The sequence below is a fragment of the Hakea prostrata genome, chromosome 7, assembly GCF_041222555.1.
Source record: "Hakea prostrata isolate BN-2017 chromosome 7, UWA_Hpros_2, whole genome shotgun sequence".
Lineage (NCBI taxonomy): Eukaryota > Viridiplantae > Streptophyta > Magnoliopsida > Proteales > Proteaceae > Hakea > Hakea prostrata.
This window is the reverse complement of record NC_142606.1, coordinates 6,453,576-6,470,141: the sequence shown is the minus strand read 5'-3', so window position 1 is coordinate 6,470,141 and position 16,566 is coordinate 6,453,576. Positions and strand designations below refer to the sequence as shown.

Below are 16,566 nucleotides of genomic sequence, written 5' to 3'. Positions count from 1 at the left end.
AACATCTCTCCCAAGATCTTCGGAGGGACTGCATTCGCAAGTACTTGAACAGTGTCCCCTTCAGCAATTTGATGGTTCCTTACAATCTTCAAGCCTACCGAGCGGGGCAGAACGATGTATGGGAGGCTATCCTCACGGCAGACCCTTCTTTCGACACGACTCCTTTTCAGGGTGTTTGCCACAAAGAAGTCTTTGGGAAGCTTGAGTTGCCTCTCCCTGAATGGGCTCAGGAAGATGAGGATCCTTACCCGGCGAATCCAGACATCGAGGAATTTCTTAGTGATTCGCCACCTGTCCTCGAGGAGCCTCAAAAACCTACTCCTACCGCGGATCCTTCTGTAGAGCCTGTTCAAGGAAAATAGGAAACAACCCCCTAAAATATTTTTTTCGTTTTTGTTTTTGTTTTTGTAAGGGTTGGCCCCCATGGCCCTTGGATAATGAAATGAATTTTTTCTTTCTTTATCCTCAAGCTCTTGCAATAGTTGTTGTGATGAACTAGTAGGATTATGTTATTGATGTACTTAGAGAATTTGCTCCTTTTCTTCTTTCGGAGCCACGTTCGGATATGAACTAGAATTTTTTTCTGAAATAACTTCGTACCTTGGTCGAAGTTGATGTTCGGGAACTTTGGTTGAGGTTGACGTACGGGAATCTTGGGATACGCCCCTGCCTTAGAGATGGTTCGGTTCTATCCGAAGCCTCTGTGGCTTACTTGGAGCATTTCTCTCCGAGTTTGCACCCACTTTATGACGAAAACCAAACGTCTCCTCATATTGGTTTATGAGTTATCCTTCCCAAGAAATTAAAAGGCTCTTTTCATTTAATATTGGTGCAACGGTTGGTTTTTTTTTTTTAGTTGCGCTCCTTCGAATCAGGTGCACAACGCTCCACGTGGACTTGGGACAACTTTACGTTTTGAATTTGAAATGCCGTTGTCTCCTGACCGTTAATCTTGGATTTGGTTTCCAGTATTTGAATCGTCCCTCTTCCTTGACCCTTGATCCATACGAGCCCTAACCCGTCGCATCACCCCCTAGGGCTTTTTAAATCCCTCAGGTGTGCTTCAAACTTGCCTTTGTCCTTTGCTCAAACAGTTGTTTCTTCGTCTGAATACTTTCTCTTCGTTGTTTCTGCTTCTGCATTTCTATCTAAAGACTTGTAGTGACACTCTAAATAGAACTTGAACAAGTAAGTTTCCCTTTTCTCGTTCTTTTCCGTCTGGTTTCTTGACTTCTCTCCCCTGAGTAACTCCAAAGTAGTTTGTTTGGGGTTATTCATTCTAGAAGCTCTGAGCTGTCGCTGGAATATCCCTTTCTAATATTAGAGGGTATTTCTGAATTTCAAAAATCTAGGGTTTTCCCTTTTTCTTTTTTGCTTGCTGACCTTTTGTAACTGGTGATGTCCGTCTTTCCCTGCAGTGCCTCCAAAGCTTAACTTGGATGCAGTTAGGGCAAAGGCTGCCAAGAAGACTACTCCATTACAAATAAAGGTTACTCGACGCGAAGAGGTTGATGTTGTTGATTCTTCCAAAGTTCAGACTCCCACAGCCTTAGCTGGTGCCTCATTTGCATCTTCTTCCATGATGGAGACCATTCGGCCTACTAAGGAAGATGTGGGTCCTTTTGTTGCCGCTCGGGTCTCCAAAACCTCGGTTGGCACATTGTTGGCATCTTCCTCCAAGCCTCCAACAGTCATGGATGCTGCTCCTCTGATAGTGGAGGAGGTTTTCCAAGAGGCCGAGGGTGCCGCTTCCAAGAGGAAGTGTCCCTGGTCTGATGATGAAGTATACAAGCCTTCTTGGTCGCTGAAGAGGTATGACTTGGTGACGGGCGATTTTGAAAAGGCGCTAGAATGGTGCACTTTTGCTCAGATGCCCGCCGAGAACAGAGCTTTTAATGTTGTTCTAGGCTTATAAGGTCATTTGTGATGTAAATATTTCTTCATTGTCTTTCCTTCTGAAATATTTTCTGCTCCCGACTAACTCTTACGGTATTGCAGAAGCCTTGCTGATAACTTCTACAAGCAAGTGGAATCAGCCTTTTAGCTTAGTAGCTTAAGTAGTGATCTTTCTCGGTTTCGGGAGATATCCGAAGCCAAGGATGCTAAGATTGCTCGCCTTCATGACAATCTTTGGGAAGTTGCCCGAGTGAAGAATTCTGAAATCGGGTGGCTTTCTTCGGATTTGGATGGTGCTAAGGATTGCATCCGTAAGTTGGAGTGGGAAGTTGAGAGGCTTTCGGGAGAGCTGAAGGGGTCTAGAGCCAAAGCTCATACGCCTCAAAGGCAAGCCATTACTGTGAAACCCAGCCCTAACCTAACCTTGACCTTGACCTGGTAACCCGGTTGTTTGTAGGTCCGAAGACCCGGAGTAAAGGAAGAAGCCAACTATGGGCCATCTCAATAGAAGACATGGTGTTTGACTCTGAACCCATGGATGTTGATGATGGAGTTCCATACTTGGAAGTCTGTGCAGATTTGGAAAGGAAGCTGCACCTGTCTAAAGTTGAGATTAGTTGAAGGACTTGGAGTGTTATCTGATTTGGTTTGAAGGTGTTTCTACACACTAGATATGTCACTTGATGTGTGTGCAAAAGCCCTTGAGGTTTAGAGCCCATTTGATCCTCCAATTCCCTATTTTGGCCTTACTGTCTGCCTTGGTCGACTCCTTGGTCGAGTGGGCCACTCGACCAAGCACTCAACCAAAGGATTGTTAAATCCGAGAAAATGCAATTTTAGGGTTTTTCACTTCTATTTAAACCCTACTTCAAGTTTCTTAGTTACGGCTGCCTCCTAAACACTTTTTGAACGTGAGAAGACCTCTCCGAAACTCTCTGGTGATTCGAAAGACTCATCTGTAGATTCAAACCATGGCTCACTCGTATAACCGTTTTCTCAAATATATAATGTAGATTATCTTTCTTTGTTGCTTGATATATATTAGCAATATGTATTGCAAATAATTTTTTTCCAATTACTTTATTGGAATTTGTACTTATATTAAAGATGCATCTTCATACTTGTTTCCAGGCATTGTTTGAAAGCTTATCATCCTCAATGTGTGGGGAAGGATGATACATTCTTGGAAACTGGAGAACGTTGGACATGCAGTAAGCTTCTCACTTCTTTTTGCTTACTTCATTTGCATGCAGTTTTTATTCTCTCTCTCTCTCTCTCTCTCTCTCCCCCCCCCCCTTCTTAGGTGTCATTTGTTTGTCAGATAAAAAATGGGGTGGGAAACAGTAAACTTTTTACAAAAAATTTCAAAATCGGATTGTTTGGTTCAGTGGGGTGGGAAAGTGGGCAAACAAGCTTCCACTTGTCTTGCTAACAAGCCATCCCACTTTTTCCACCCCATCCCTCTTAAAAGTCCCACATACTTAGTGGGACTTTGTGAGAAAGTGAGGGATATAATAAAAGTGGGACCCACAATTACAACTTTTCCACAAAATCCTTTTATTTCCTATTCCCTCACCTCACTAAATGTGGGTCCCGCATGTTTATTTTTCTCACCCTGTTTTATCTTGCAAACAAACGATGCCTTATGGACTCTTCAATCTTTTTATCTCTCTTCCTTACTTTTCTTCTCTTGCTGGATCCCATCAAATCCTTTTTTGGGGTGCCGATCGAGTGAGGTAGATCTTTTTTATGAAATCCGTGAACAACTTTTCTTAATAGAGGAACACTTGATGCAGCACAACTGGTTCTTGTTCATGCTACAGTAACGTGAATATTAACCTAGGAGATTATTCTTCCTATCTGGTGAGCCCCAAGTCCAGCATGCAAAGAAATAAAATAAGAGATGCTGTTCTGTGTGGGAGTTTCAAAGATAATGTAGGATTTTTAATTATTCATTGGGATAATTATGTAATCTGATTTTTTATTTGGGTAGGGTATTTAGGATCAGTTTTAGTTAGTTTTAAATTGGAAAGAATCCTACTTTAATTGTTTTGTTATTGAAGTGTGTCTTTCTTATTATTTAAACACCTGTAATCAGCTTATTGAGGATAAAATAGAAAACATGAACTAAAGCTTAAGGTTTGTATTTTTGCAGCCCCCCTTCTCTCTCATCATCTCTTCTTCTTATGAGTGTTCCTCTCCCTCTTCCCCTGCTACATCTCTGAGTCTTTCTTGCTTTCTTCTTCTCTATTTTGTCCCCCAATTAGCAGTTTCATGGTTGCCTCTTACACCCTGTGTATATTTTCCATTCAAGTAGACCGTCTCTTGCATATTGTGATTGTTGTGTTTGTGCCATCGCTTCTAAACATAGTTATCAAGGCATTGCCTAGGTGTGAAGTGCTTTGGTGGTTCCTTGGCTCCAACTATTGCCTTGGTTTCCCAAACAACCCCGGAAAAAAAAAAAAGAAACTTCATGTTTGTCTCTTACTTGTAATTTGTAAATGTTTTCCTTTTAAGGTTGCCCTTATGTTGCATATCATGAAAGTTGTTGTATTGGTGCAATGGTTTCTAAACATAGTTTTCAAAGGGGCATCTAGGTGCTTTGATGGTGCGTGGCTCCAGGGGTTGCCTTGATGCACCTTGGCAGCTATGGTTCTAAAGGATTCCTAGTCGGAGATACTTTGTGAAGTGCATGAATTATTTGATCAAGAGCATGGAAATATATTGATGGTATGAGAAAGATCATTTAAGCATATCCAGTATTCCAGTTCTTGACAATATCAACAACTAAAAGAAGTGTAAGGAGGAGACTGAAAACACGACAAAGATCCAGAAACATGATTCTTTCCTAAATGAAACTCTACAAAATCCTCCTAACCTTATACCAAGAAACACTAGGACAGTCCGTTAGTAACCACATATGCATCTGCCATTTGACAAAAATTTTTAAAAAATGGAGGTTCTCCTTTCTGACCATTAATGGTGTTGTGGGGAACTAAGGTCCCGAGTCCCCCCCCCCCCTCGGGAGAGATACACCTCCCTCGGGCTGGTGCATCTCTTCCCTCATAAAGGGTCCCGAGTGCCTCACTCGGGACAGATGCACCCCTTTGGGTTGTCTGATTTCTTCCTTGGAGAAGGGTCCCGAGTGACTCACTCGGGACAGATGCAACCCTTTGGGTTGTCTGATTTCTTCCTTGGAGAAGGGTCCCGAGTGACTCACTCGGGACAGATGCACCCCTTTGGGTTGTCTGATTTCTTCCTTGAAGAAGGTCCCGAGGGCCTCATTCGGGAGAGACACCTCCCATGTGGGATGGCTCACTTCATCCTTGAAGAAGGTCCCGAGGGCCTCATTCGGGAAAGATACCTCCCTCTTGGGCAGGTTCATTTCTTCGTTGGAGAAGTGCCACACTTGGGAAAAATATATATCTATATCCAACTCTAGCATTTCTCAGAAGACTCTTATGACTAAGTCAAGAAGAGTTAGTTACGCATAAACACTCAGCATATCTATTCCGAAGATTGGGGAGGTGAGTCAGCATAACGGCATTATCAGGTGCGACAAAGAAGGAGCTGTTATTCCACTACTCCACTCACTCCTCAACTATCGATCCGGAACTTAAGGGATCGCCGCCTCCAGGTAACCTCTATATAAACCCACCTCCTACATGGAGAAAGGAACGAGAACTTTCATCTGAGTACTTACTCATTACGTTCTTGAGAACTCTCTCAAGAACCATTACTGTTGCCTAGGCTGACTTGAGCGTCGGAGGCGGTTCCCCGGCCAAAACTAGGCCGGACCGTTCTTGCTTTCTTTGTGTGTGCAGGCATCCCAGTTATTCCAACTTGGTTGGAGAGCTCTTAAGGTGGTCCTCTCAATATCCGGCTCTCGAAGAAGTTCTAGACGCAACAATTTGGCGCCGTCTGTGGGAAACGTCACAGAAAGTCATGACAAGACGTACCACACCTCAGGTGACAAGTTCTCAAATTCTCACTCGAGCGAGAGAAAGGGAGACAGAAAACGGACGTGTTGAAGAACAAACTCTCCCTTCTCTAGATCGACAAATTCCTATTCCAGAGGAAGGTCAAGAAGGAGTTCCGGAGAATCCCCTGTTAACTATTCCAACTCCATTTGGAGAAGGCGGTTCGAGTCAACCTCCAATTCCAGCGACAATGGCCGATTTGCAGAATATGCAAAGAGAAGTCCAACAACAAATGTTGGAACTCCAAGGATTTGTTCGAGGCTTAGTCCATCAGATCGGGGTACCATCCGGACCCCCCAGAAATTCCCAAGAGGGACAAAGGCGTGAAGCCGTCCGTCAAACTCGGGATAGGCAACGTCCGGTGAATGAAGAAAGGAGAAATCCCAGAATACCAAGGCGACCAGCCGAACGGGTTGGAGAAAGATCTTAAGGAGTTCATATTGAAGAACCACTTCCCCGAGGAGATCGGACGAGGGGAAGTGTTTTCGATCGTTTGGCGGGGCTTAGACAGACTCGGGACTTACCCAGAAGGGAGCGTAGAAATGAAAGAGTTCGGGAACAAGAAGGCAAAAGCACCGGAAGAGGCCATTCTAGATCTAATAACTCGAGAGGGTCGGTTAGTCAATATGGATCTTCTCATAGACCAACTTCCCAATATTCTGATCTAGGAAGTGTTCGGTCTCCGCAAGAACGTCAAGAGGCGCATGGTCTCGGGAGAAGATTAGATGCCATTGAGAGACGGCTTGAGGATCGGGACCTCGATGACGACTATGATGTGGTTGATAGAGAACCCTTCTCAGAAGAAGTCATGAGAGCACCTCTTCCACCGAACTTTATCATGTCGACATTCACTCCCTATGAAGGTAAGTCCAATCCTCGAGAACATATTAGTTATTTTAAATCTGTCATGGCTGTTATTGGCTGAGAAGATGAGCTATTATGCCGAACTTTCCCGGCATCTCTCAAAGGCCCAGCGATAAAATGGTTTTCTAGCCTACCGCCAAGATCCATCCAAAACTTTCGAGAACTCGGGAGAAAATTTATTGCCTGATTCCGAAGTTGCATCGGGAGTAAGAAGACAGCAGATAGCCTTTTTGCCATTAGGCAGAAACCAAATGAGTCCGTTCGGGACTATCTTCTCAGATTCGATAAAGTGGCTATTGAGGTAGAAGAGTTGGATGACACAGTAGCGTACAATGCGCTATGGAGTGGAATAACCCAAAGACGTTTGCTCGAGGTATTGCTCCAAGACAAGCCGAGGACTTATGGAGCACTTCTTAAGAAATGCCAAAAGCAAGCAACGGCCGCAGAAGTTATTGAAGCCCGAGAAGAGTCCACAAGAGGCGTAAAGGACAAGAAGAATTATGGAGAAAGAGGTCAGAATTCAAATGCTCGGGCAAGAGATGACAAAAAGGGAGTTTGGAAAGAAAGACTCGCCAATGGAGACTTTACACCTCTTAATACTAAGAGGTCAGAAATTCTATTACAGATCAGAGATAACGAAAACTTGAAGTGGCCGGGCAAGATAAGAGCCCGACCCGAAGATAGGAACATGACAAAGTATTGCCGCTTTCACAAAGACTACGGCCACCATACGGATGAGTGCAGAAATCTAAAGATCGAGATCGAGAAGCTCATCCAAGCAGGGCATCTTGAAAAATATCTTCAGAAGAAGCGACAAGATCGAGAGAAGTCCCCACCTAGATCAACTAAAAGACTCAGATCCAAAAGTCCCGAGAGGGCAGATAAGAATCCCGAGAAGAAACCCGACACTCGGGAGTTTTCCCCCATTTACATTGTTTTGGGAAATCCGACGGAAGAATCCATTAAGAAGGCGAAGCAAAAGGCACGGTTCGTTGGATTGATGCAGTTGCCAAGAAAACGAAGAAATGACTTATGCCCAGATCCAATAACCTTCACCGACGAAGATCTCAAGGGTGTCACTTCTCCTCACGACGATGCTATAGTTATCAAAGTGAAATTGGAAAATCGAGAAGTTCACCGAGTTCTTATGGACACGGGATCTTCCGCAGACTTACTATCTTATGAAGCATTTAAGAAATTGAAATTTGAAGACGAGATGATGACTCCATACGGGACTCACTTATATGGGTTCGCCGGGTCGTCCGCCATATCCGAAGGGACTATCCAATTGGATCTAAGGATCGGGACCTCCCCTCGGGATGCAGTCGTCCAAGCAACATTCATGGTGGTTTGGGACCTTTCAGCTTACAACGTTTTACTCGGGAGGCCAACTCTTAACGCCTTAGGGGCGGTGGTTTCTCCAACACATATGAAGTTGAAGTTTCCGACCACAGCAGGAGTCGGGGAGTGCTCTTCTGATCAGCGACTCTTCAAACAATGTTATGTGAATTATCTTAAGAAAGTCAAAAAACCCGAGAGATCGGGCAATACAATGAGTATTGAAATTCGGGATGACCGGGATGAAGAAGCTATGCAGAGAGCCGAACCAGTTGAGAAACTTGAGCGAATTCAACTTCATCCGGATCTTCCCGAGAGAGGGACAATGATTGGTTCAGAACAACCTACAGAATTCAAGGAAGAACTCACCAAGTTTCTCCAAAACAACCTAGATGTATTCGCGTGGTCAGCCGAAGACATGCTCGGAATAGATCGAAGAGTTGCAAAACATAGCTTATGGATCAGGGACGATGCAATTCCAATGATCCAAAAAAGAAGGAATTTTTCGCTCAAGAAACATGCTGCCATCAGAACCGAAGTGGAGAAACTAGAGCAATCGGGTTTTATAAAACCCATAGAATGCCCAACTTGGTTGGCGAATGTAGTCATGGTGAAGAAAGCCAACGGCAAATGGAGAATGTGTACAGATTACACAGACTTGAATAAAGCACGCCCAAAGGATTGCTATCCACTTCCCCGGATCGACCTTTTGATCGACGCCACAGCAGGACATGAAGTATTGAGCTTTATGGACGCTTACTCGGGATACAATCAGATAATGATGAATCCCAAGGACGAGAGGGATACGGCCTTCATGATGGATCGAGAAAGTTACTTTTATAAAGTAATGCCCTTCGGATTGAAGAATGCTGGGGCCGCTTATCAGAGAATGGTAAACAAAGTCTTCAAAGACCAAATAGGAAGAAATATGGAAGTATATGTGGATGATATGCTTATAAAGAGTATCGTCCGAAGAAGTCATCTAGAAGATCTTGAAGAAGTCTTTGATACTTTGAGAACATATCAGATGAGGCTAAATCCAGAGAAATGTGCTTTTGGAGTTTCTTCCGGAAAATTCCTTGGGTTTATGGTATCTCAACGAGGAATTGAGGCAAACCCGGAGAATCAAAGCCTTGCTCGAGATGGAGTCACCAAGGACGGTTAGAGACATCCAATGCCTAACTGGAAGAGTAGCAGCCTTAAACAGATTTATCTCACGGTCGGGTGGGAAATGTTTGCCTTTCTTCAAAGCTCTTAAAGAGCTCGGGAAGGCAAAGGATACCTTATGGACCGATGAATGTCAGAAAGCGTTCGAGAAATTGAAGGAGAAGCTCGGGACTCCACCTCTCTTAGCCTGACCTTCAACGGGAGAACAATTATTCACATACTTAGCCATTTCTCCAGCGGAAGTAAGCGCGGTCTTAGTAAAAGAAGAAGGTACATCACAAAACCCTATCTATTTCATAAGTCATGTTTTAATAGATGCCGAGACACGATATCCGGATGTGGATAAACAAGCCTTAGCACTAGTAATCGCATCTCGGAAACTCAGACCATACTTCCAAGCTCCTCCAATTGTAGTCTTGACCAACTTCCCGTTGAAGAAGATACTACAGAAACCAGACTTAGCCGGAAGAATGGTCACATGGGCTATTGAGTTAAGCGAATATCAAATTGAGTACAGAACTCGTCCAGCCATAAAGGGACAAGTTCTGGCCGACTTTATTCTTGAGAATAGCATGCCCAGTTCGGGAGTAGAAAACTCACCCGGTCCGGAGTTATGGACTTTGCATGTTGATGGCTCGAGCAACTCTTCGGGGAGTGGAGCAGGGCTAATGCTAATCAGCCCGGATGGATTCACTATTCATTATGCTTTAAGATTCAACTTCAAAGCCTCTAATAATGAGGCCGACTATGAAGCCCTACTGGCAGGATTAAGACTTGCCCGAGCCTTAAGAGTCCTAGAGTTGGAAGTCCGAAGCGACTCGCAGTTGATCGTGAATCAAGTTCGTGGCGTGTACGAGGCAAAGGAAACAAGAATGGCAAATTACTTAGCCAAAATTGATGATTGTCGCCATTATTTCAATCATCTTGAGATAAAGCAAATTCCGAGAAAGGAAAATGAAGTAGCAGATGAGTTATCTAAGTTGGCTTTATCCAAATATTTGACTTTAGGCTCAGCCGTTTATATTGAACAGTTAGAAATTCCTAGCATTCGGGAGGCCGAGGCGATGGACATTGAAGAAGAGCTTAGTTGGATGAGCCCAATTATAGCATATTTGAAGAATGATATCCTCCCAGAAGACGTCAAGGAAGCTAAGGAAGTTAAAAATCAAGCAGTGAAGTTCACCATTATTGAAGAACAGCTTTACAAAAGATCACCACTGACCTCTTCTAAAGTGTGTTGGCCCTTCTCAAGCCCAATATGCCTTAGCTGAGGTACACGAAGGAATATGTGGAGCGCATATGGGAGGCCGAGCTTTGGCCCATAAAATAATACGCCAAGGCCTTTATTGGCCGACTATTCAGAAAGATGCCGTGGAATATGTCAGAAAATGCAAGCAATGTCAACTTCATGCATCTGTTCCGAAGACTCCGGCTGTCCCTCTTACATCTGTCTCCAGTCCGATTCCCTTCGCCATGTGGGGAATGGATCTGGTGGGAAAGCTCCCTAAGGCCGCCAACAATAGAGAATATTTGGTCGTGGCAATCGACTATTTCACTAAGTGGGTGGAAGCTGAACCTCTCTCATCCATTACTGAGAAACAAATGGAGAAGTTCTTTCAAGAAAGGATCATCTACATATTTGGAATTCCAAAGATCCTTGTGACCAACAATGGAAAGCAATTTATCGGAGCCGGCTTCAAGAATTTTTGTGAAAGATATCACATCGAGCATAGAACTTCATCCGTGGCATATCCACAGAGCAATGGGCAAGTTGAAATAACCAATCGGACGCTTTTAGATGGAATAAAGAAGCGTTTGGAGACAAGTCGAACCAAATGGGTGGAAGAATTACCAAGCGTCCTTTGGTCATATCGCACCACGGCTAGAACTCCTACGGGAGAAACACCTTTTCGGCTAGCCTACGGCACTGAAGCACTTGTCCCGGTGGAGGTATTGGCAGAGTCAAAGAGATATACAGACTTCAATGAAGAAGCAAACGAAGAAGGCTTGAAGAGTAATCTTGATCTAATAGACGAGGTACGGAGCATGTCAGAATACCGGAATCAAAGATATCAAAACCGAGTAGCTGGATACTTCAATGCTCGGGTAAAAAATAGAAGACATCGTACGGGTGACTTAGTGCTCCGCAAAGTTGCGGCTTCAGACCCAAGAAACCAAGGCAAGCTCTCACCCACATGGGAAGGGCCTTATCTCGTCGAACAAGAGATGAAACCAGGAACCTACAAGATAAAAAGCTTGGCCACGGGCGAGACAATTGATCGAACTTGGAATTCCATGAACCTTCGGAAATTCTATCAATAGAATTAGTCCAAATATGTAACACTTGCAGGTAAAGTCGAAAGACCATTTGATTTTCAATAAATCCACGTCTTCATTGTCGACATCCATCTCTTTAAATTATTCAATGGCGTTACACTCGGGACCTCGCTCGGGTAGCCACTCGGGAGTTTTCCCCACCTCTTATGAAAGTCCAAGTGAGACTCTCATGAGATGGAATTATTCAATGGCGTTACACTCGGGACCTCGCTCGGGTAGCCACTCGGGAGTTTTCCCCAACTCTTATGAAAGTCCAAGTGAGACTCTCATGAGATGGAATTATTCAATGGCGTTACACTCGGGACCTCGCTCGGGTAGCCACTCGGGAGTTTTCCCCACCTCTTATGAAAGTCCAAGTGAGACTCTCATGAGATGGAATTATTCAATGGCGTTACACTCGGGACCTCGCTCGGGTAGCCACTCGGGAGTTTTCCCCACCTCTTATGAAAGTCCAAGTGAGACTCTCATGAGATGGAATTATTCAATGGCGTTACACTCGGGACCTCGCTCGGGTAGCCACTCGGGAGTTTTCCCCACCTCTTATGAAAGTCCAAGTGAGACTCTCATGAGATGGAATTATTCAATGGCGTTACACTCGGGACCTCACTCGGGTAGCCATTCGGGAGTATTTCCCCACCTCTTGTGAAAATCCAAGTGAGACTCTCATGAGATGGAATTTTTTCCATGAGACACATTTCTCTCCAAGACCTTCATTCGGGACAAAATTCGGGACCATTTGTAATAAAGGCTCGGGAGAAATCAAAACATCATCAACCCTAAGGCATTACGCTAGGGGAGAAGACACACGGGACCAGTCAACAAAGAAGCTTAATGCCTCAGTTTGAATAAAACAACTGCAAGTTAAGTTACTATTCAAAACATTTGGCCACAAGGACCAATATTACAGAAAGCGCAAAGTTGCGCAAAATTCAACACTGTTTATAAAAAATTCCAAAAGTTTCTCAGAAACGGAAGCAAGAAAAGGTTGAAGTCTTTCAGTTCTCAAGAGGATTCCCAAGTTCGGGAAGATTGTCTTCACCAGGCCCATCGCCACCAGGAGTTTCTTTCTCAAGACTCCCTCCAGAGCCCACCTCTTGATCCCCATCAACATAGAGAAAAGGATCGGGAGGGCTGAAAGGTTCTTGGCATTTAACTCCTTTGGGTACGGCTCTTTCAAGAGTCTCATAAACTCTACCGTCTAGCATTCCGCCTAATTCCTTCGGGTTAGGAATATCTACCCGTCGGAGAACAGCAGTGAAAGCATCATTAAGCCCGAGGCGGTAGGTAGAAGCAGAGAGAGCCACCTGGAGTTTCTTGAACTGAGAAGTGCCGAGGTAAGAAGTGATGATCTCTTTCTGGACAACCTCGGGCACCTCATCGGCACTGACGGGAAGTTTACCAGCTCGGACTTCTTCGCGAAGCTACATGGCAATAGTCTCCATCTCAGCTTTCTCGCGCTTCAACTTCTCCATTTCTTGAAGGGCCTCTTCCAAATTTTCCTTGGCCTCAGAAAGTTCCTCCTTAAGAGCTGCCTTGCTTCTGGACATCTCCTTCAGTTTCAAGCTCCTCTCTTCGTCCCGTTTCTTCAGAGACCCAATAGTCTTGATAGACTCAGAGAGGTCGGCGACGCTTCGTTCCTGATCTGCCTTCAGCTCTTGAAGCTGATCCTTCAAATGCTCGGAACGAATCATGCACTCGCCCATATAATGCGCCCCTCTAGAGAAGAACATGGAGAAAATACGGAATACCATGTAACAGAAATCACTTGGAGAACTATAAAGGACTAAGGACGGAGAATTACCTGTAGGCGTTGGCATAGAATTTGTCATCTGGAAGATCCTTTAGATGCTTTCGGTCCGAAGGGATCATCCCCTCAAGAAGCCAAGACCTGGCAGCGTTAGAGTCCCCCAACACTATGTCAGATGAGGTCAGATCCCATCCGGGAACGAAGACAGGGGACTTTCAGGAGTCCTCCTCGACGGCCTTCTCACTTTCCCGAGGCCTCTTCAATGGCCTGCCCGAGCGGCTTGATGGAGACGCTTGGGGAACACTTATCTCAGGAGGCCCTCCTCCCAAAGAGATACTCTTCCTCGCAGTCTTCTTGCCCGAAGGCTTGGACGAGCCAGGAGCGCCAAGAGCCTGGACGGCGGGACCATTTTTGTAGCACTACCTTTCTTCACTGGCTTTCGGGCAAAAGCCTCTTTGATATTCCCAGTGGTAAGTGCCCGAAGAGCGTCGATGTCCAATTTGCTAGACACTGCGACAACAAACGAAGAAAGTCAGAAAGTGCGAAGATAAGAAAAATATACAAAATTGAAGAATATCAATGAAGAAGGGGCTCACCCGGAGAAAAGCCCCCACACTAGCGAAGAGCAAACGGATACTCAGATAAATATCTGTGAACTGTGGCTGAATCTCCGCCAACTTGGATGATCTTTTCTAAAGCCGCTTCTTCGGCGGCGGATAACTCAATGAGATTATTGAGTTCTTTAAGATTAGAATTAGATTTCTTCACAAAAGTAGTTGGGAATGGCGGCGGGACCGGGGGCTGGCAGAAGAAAAAGTGATGTCTCCACCCTTTGGTGGAGGTAGGCATAGACCCCGGCAAAATAATGTTGCCTGACCAATCCACGGCGTCGGTTGCCCGACGAAGAAGAAAGAGCCAACCCCCTTTTGATTGACTCTTAACTTCAAAGAAACGCTGAAGGAGGGGGAATGATGGTTTGACTCCAACATTATGACAGAAACCAACAAAGCAGGAAACATTTCTCCAACTATTTGGAATAAGGTTGGACGGAGAAATTCCGTAATGAACTAGAAGGTCTTCAATAATTTTTTGAACTGGAAGGCGAAGACCTCCTAGGAAAGCATCATAATAAAGGGAGAAGGCCCCACTCGGGGGCTCTCCAACTTGACTAGAGGAGGACGGGAGCTGGAAGAGATAACTCTTTGGAATTTCGCAGAAATCCCTTAGACGCTTGAGATGATCTGGGTTGAGATCTCCGGGATAGAATTCTGGACCCGAAGATTTGAGATCATAGTCAATGTGAGAAGGCATCTTGGGTTTGTTCCTTTCTTTGAGAGTTGCCTCTTCGAAAAGCAACTCAGAAAAAAATAAAAGGTGGCCAGCGATTGCGGCAATCCTGAGGACGAGAAAGGGGTGGGCGAGGCGAATAATGTCTCTGACTCACTCGGAATTTACCAGGAGATTGATTAATACTATCAACCTCCTGCTCATCCGAAGAATCCACAGAAGGGCCCAGGTTGACTAAGTCGGTTCCTAAATCAGAGCATAGAGGTTCTTGGTCAAGAGGGTCGTCCCTAGCTAAGTCAGCAGTTGCTCTCAAAATACGAGAGTGAGAAGAACCTGAGAAAGCATCTTCACCGGAATAATGCATGGATTGGGTTCGGGAAGACAACTCGGGACTGGAAATCTCAGCTGTCGGGACCTCCAGTTGGGAGGGGGCTCGGGCTACTTCCTTGCCTTTTCCTAAATTATCCATAATGCAGAAATGACAAAGGAAAGAAATGAAGAAAAGTTAGAGAAAACTTACTGGTTTGAAGATTGGAATAAGCGAGTTGGAGAAAGCAAGCAACGCAGTCAGGGGACTTCAGAGGGAGTTTGCAAGCAAAAAATTGAAAATGAGGATTGAACCTCTATTTATAGTGAGGAGGAGGAAGATGAAGAGACACATCCAACGGCTGTGAATCAAGCAAAGCAACGGTTGAGATCTGGCACATGAAAGGTCGCAATCCAACGACCAACAATGAACAGACACAACGGTCGAGATTGAGGGACTCAAGATCTCAATCAAATGGCCCATGATCGAGTAAATCAACGGCTGAGAAAACATGACCATTCGCATATCAGAAGCAGCAATAAATGTGAATTAGTACGATGGTTGGGAGTTACGAAGGCCTTGGAGAAATAATGGCTATCATTCAAGATGACGTCTTAAAGTCTCTCCAAGAAGAAAGGAAATTTTCTAAGAAGCCTGGGAGTAACATTCCATACGTTCGAGAAGTCAATCGCACGGAATGGGGGGCTCTGTTGTGGGGAACTAAGGTCCCGAGTCCCCCCCCCTCGGGAGAGATACACCTCCCTCGGGCTGGTGCATCTCTTCCCTCATAAAGGGTCCCGAGTGCCTCACTCGGGACAAATGCACCCCTTTGGGTTGTCTGATTTCTTCCTTGGAGAAGGGTCCCGAGTGACTCACTCGGGACAGATGCACCCCTTTGGGTTGTCTGATTTCTTCCTTGGAGAAGGGTCCCGAGTGACTCACTCGGGACAAATGCACCCCTTTGGGTTGTCTGATTTCTTCCTTAAAGAAGGTCCCGAGGGCCTCATTCGGGAGAGACACCTCCCATGTGGGATGGCTCACTTCATCCTTGAAGAAGGTCCCGAGGGCCTCATTCGGGAAAGATACCTCCCTCTTGGGCAGGTTCATTTCTTCGTTGGAGAAGTGCCACACTTGGGAAAAATATATATCTATATCCAACTCTAGCATTTCTCAGAAGACTCTTATGACTAAGTCAAGAAGAGTTAGTTACGCATAAACACTCAGCATATCTATTCCGAAGATTGGGGAGGTGAGTCAGCATAACGGCATTATCAGGTGCGACAAAGAAGGAGCCGTTATTCCACTACTCCACTCACTCTTCAACTATCGATCCAGAACTTAAGGAATCGCCACCTCCAGGTAACCTCTATATAAACCCACCTCCTACATGGAGAAAGGAACGAGAACTTTCATCTGAGTACTTACTCATTACGTTCTTGAGAACTCTCTCAAGAACCATTATTGTTGCCTAGGCTGACTTGAGCGTCGGAGGCGGTTCCTCGGCCAAAACTAGGCCGGACCGTTCTTGCTTTCTTTGTGTGTGCAGGCATCCCAGTTATTCCAACTTGGTTGGAGAGCTCTTAAGGTGGTCCTCTCAATATCCAGCTCTCGAAGAAGTTCTAGACGCAACAAATGGTGAATCT

General features: G+C 45.0%; 1 protein-coding gene across 1 annotated transcript in view; it reads left to right on the top strand.

Moving 5' to 3' along the window:
- The first annotated feature begins 926 nt into the window (after positions 1–926).
- Positions 927–16,566, top strand: part of LOC149009300 (zinc finger CCCH domain-containing protein 44-like) — a 40,526-nt gene continuing 24,886 nt past the window's right edge. The window contains exons 1-4 of the mRNA XM_089161077.1: positions 927–945; positions 1,419–1,897; positions 2,045–2,283; positions 3,028–3,107. Of these exons, the coding sequence (XP_089017203.1) occupies positions 927–945; positions 1,419–1,897; positions 2,045–2,283; positions 3,028–3,107 (817 nt within the window). The remainder of the gene's footprint in view (positions 946–1,418; positions 1,898–2,044; positions 2,284–3,027; positions 3,108–16,566) is intronic.